This window comes from Meleagris gallopavo, unplaced genomic scaffold, assembly GCF_000146605.3.
Source record: "Meleagris gallopavo isolate NT-WF06-2002-E0010 breed Aviagen turkey brand Nicholas breeding stock unplaced genomic scaffold, Turkey_5.1 ChrUn_random_7180001956065, whole genome shotgun sequence".
Taxonomy (NCBI): Eukaryota; Metazoa; Chordata; class Aves; order Galliformes; family Phasianidae; genus Meleagris; species Meleagris gallopavo.
Window position 1 is genome coordinate 1 of NW_011216665.1, and position 1,920 is coordinate 1,920.

At 59.2% G+C, this 1,920-nt stretch overlaps 1 protein-coding gene across 1 annotated transcript; it reads left to right on the plus strand.

Annotated features, from left to right (window-relative positions):
• Window positions 1-23: 23 nt before the first annotated feature.
• LOC104917141 (maestro heat-like repeat-containing protein family member 1) lies at window positions 24-1,866 on the plus strand (the record flags this gene model as incomplete). Its single annotated transcript, XM_019611804.1, has 5 exons — window positions 24-259; window positions 667-719; window positions 1,051-1,158; window positions 1,439-1,558; window positions 1,730-1,866. Coding segments are annotated over exons 1-5 (503 nt in total), but the record flags the coding sequence as incomplete, so codon positions are not given.
• Between the last annotated feature and the right edge of the window lie 54 nt (window positions 1,867-1,920).

Consider the following 1,920-nt stretch of genomic DNA (forward strand, 5'->3'; position numbering starts at 1 on the left):
GGGCAAAGCTGTTGGCTGCTCCTTGCCTGCTAGGGCAGAGCCAAGCTGCTTCCATCCTGGGGAGAAGCCGCTGCTCTTGCTGCAGAAGTGACCCTGCTTCTCCTTGCTCTCCTTCAGGTGGTGGCAGGCAGCCCTGTTACAGGCAGCGAACTCCAAGCCGCTGCCTTACTGCTGATGCAAAACCTGCACAGCAGGTTCCACAGAGCTGTGGGGGCCATGTGGGCTACTGAGATCCCCCTGCTGCTGCAGTGTCTTGAAGGTAAAGTGCTGGTGGGGAGGGAGATGCAGAGGCAGGGAAGGGGGGAAGTGAAAATGCATCTCTGCAGTGTGGCAGAGGGGAAGCATTTCCTGCTTGCAGCCCAGTGCTTGCTCTGCTGCTGTTCCCATTCCAGGGAGACAGCACTGAGGCATGGGGACCTTTTCCCCCGGGGATCTGCCCATTCCAGGACACGGATGGGCCCTTCACGTGCCCTCAGAAAGCAGTCTTGGAGCAGTTAGTTCCGTGTTCCTGCAGGGACAGTGTTTGTGGGGAGGGACAGGTCATTGTGGAGGGGTGCAGGTCCCAGCTTGGCAGTGTCAAGTGCCCAGGCCAAGCCAGGTTTGCAGCAGCTCTTCTTCTGTGGCTTGATCCCAAGTAAGGGTCTTTTTCTTCCTATTGCTGTGCAGGGAAAGGGGAGAGCTTCTTGGACTCTGCAGAGTTTGAGCGCCGTCTGCTAAAGGTACAGCATTGCTGGGAGGCGCGGTGCAGAGAAGTGCTTGCCTGCCCCAAGTAGCCCCGCTCCCATATGAGCCACTGTGGGACAGGAACAGCCTCTCAAACGCTGCTGCGGAGCGGCCGCACGCCTTTGTAGCGCTGCCTCTTCTGCTCTGTGCCAAGGCCAAGGGGGGTCTTAGGAGAAGAGCGGCAGGAGGCTTTAATGGAGGGAATGCTGGGGGAGCTGGGAGAGGGACTGTTCTTCCAGGCACCTCTCCCCAGAAGGCTGCAGCAACCTGGGAGTGAGGGAAGAGGCAAAGGGCAAGGGAACATTGTCTTCTCCTGTTCTCCAACAGTTCCTGAGGGCGTCAGTAGACACCACAGAGGATGAGGCCTGGACCGAGGCCCTGAGCTGCGAGCTGAGCCGGTGGCTGAGCAGCTCTGCCAGCAGCTCTGGAGAAAAAGTGAGTTCCCCCGGCTCTACCCAGCGGTGCAGCTGCAGGTGTCCAACTGGGGCTGGGCTGCGGCTGGTGCTTTGCCCACGCGGGATGCTGATGCTGCTTCCCCAGTCTGTGCCCCCCAGAGGACCTTTCCCTGCAATCTGCTCAGGGATGGCTAAAGCTCGGCCCTGCAGCTGCTCTCAGAGACTCCCAGGGAGCGTGAGTCCTTCCCACCTGGCCCTTCACCAGCAGGTCAGGCTGCTGCCACATCTCAGCTTCTTCCTTTCCTTCCCTTCCCATGCAGTCTTTCCTGTACAAGGCTCTGGGGACAGTGCTGGGAGCCTGTAAGAGAGTCCTCCACGTCCAGGAGAAGCTGATGCAGCACCTGGAGGAAGCAAACGCGGAGGAGCCATGTGAGGCCCAGGTGAGCTCTCCTCTCCTCCAGCTCCTGCGAGCATCCTCGCTCTGTCCCTGGGGCAGAGGGCTTCTCCTGGCCCTGCTCCGGGCCTTTCCATCTCCTCACTGCTGCCATTTTCCTCAGCGGAGGACCTGTAGGTTCAGGCCTGTGCCAACTGCCCCTTGTTCTTTTGTGCAGGGAATCATCTCTCTTCTCAGCCATGCTGCTGAGAGCAAATTCCAGACAGTCCTGGCCACGCTCACCATGTTTGCGTCCAGGCTGTGCAAAGGCCGCAATGCAAGGATTTCCAGGCGCAAGAAGGTAAAGCGTTACGGGTTTCCATCTTGGCATTCTTCTGCCTTATTTTCACAGCAGCTCCTGCCTTGGGA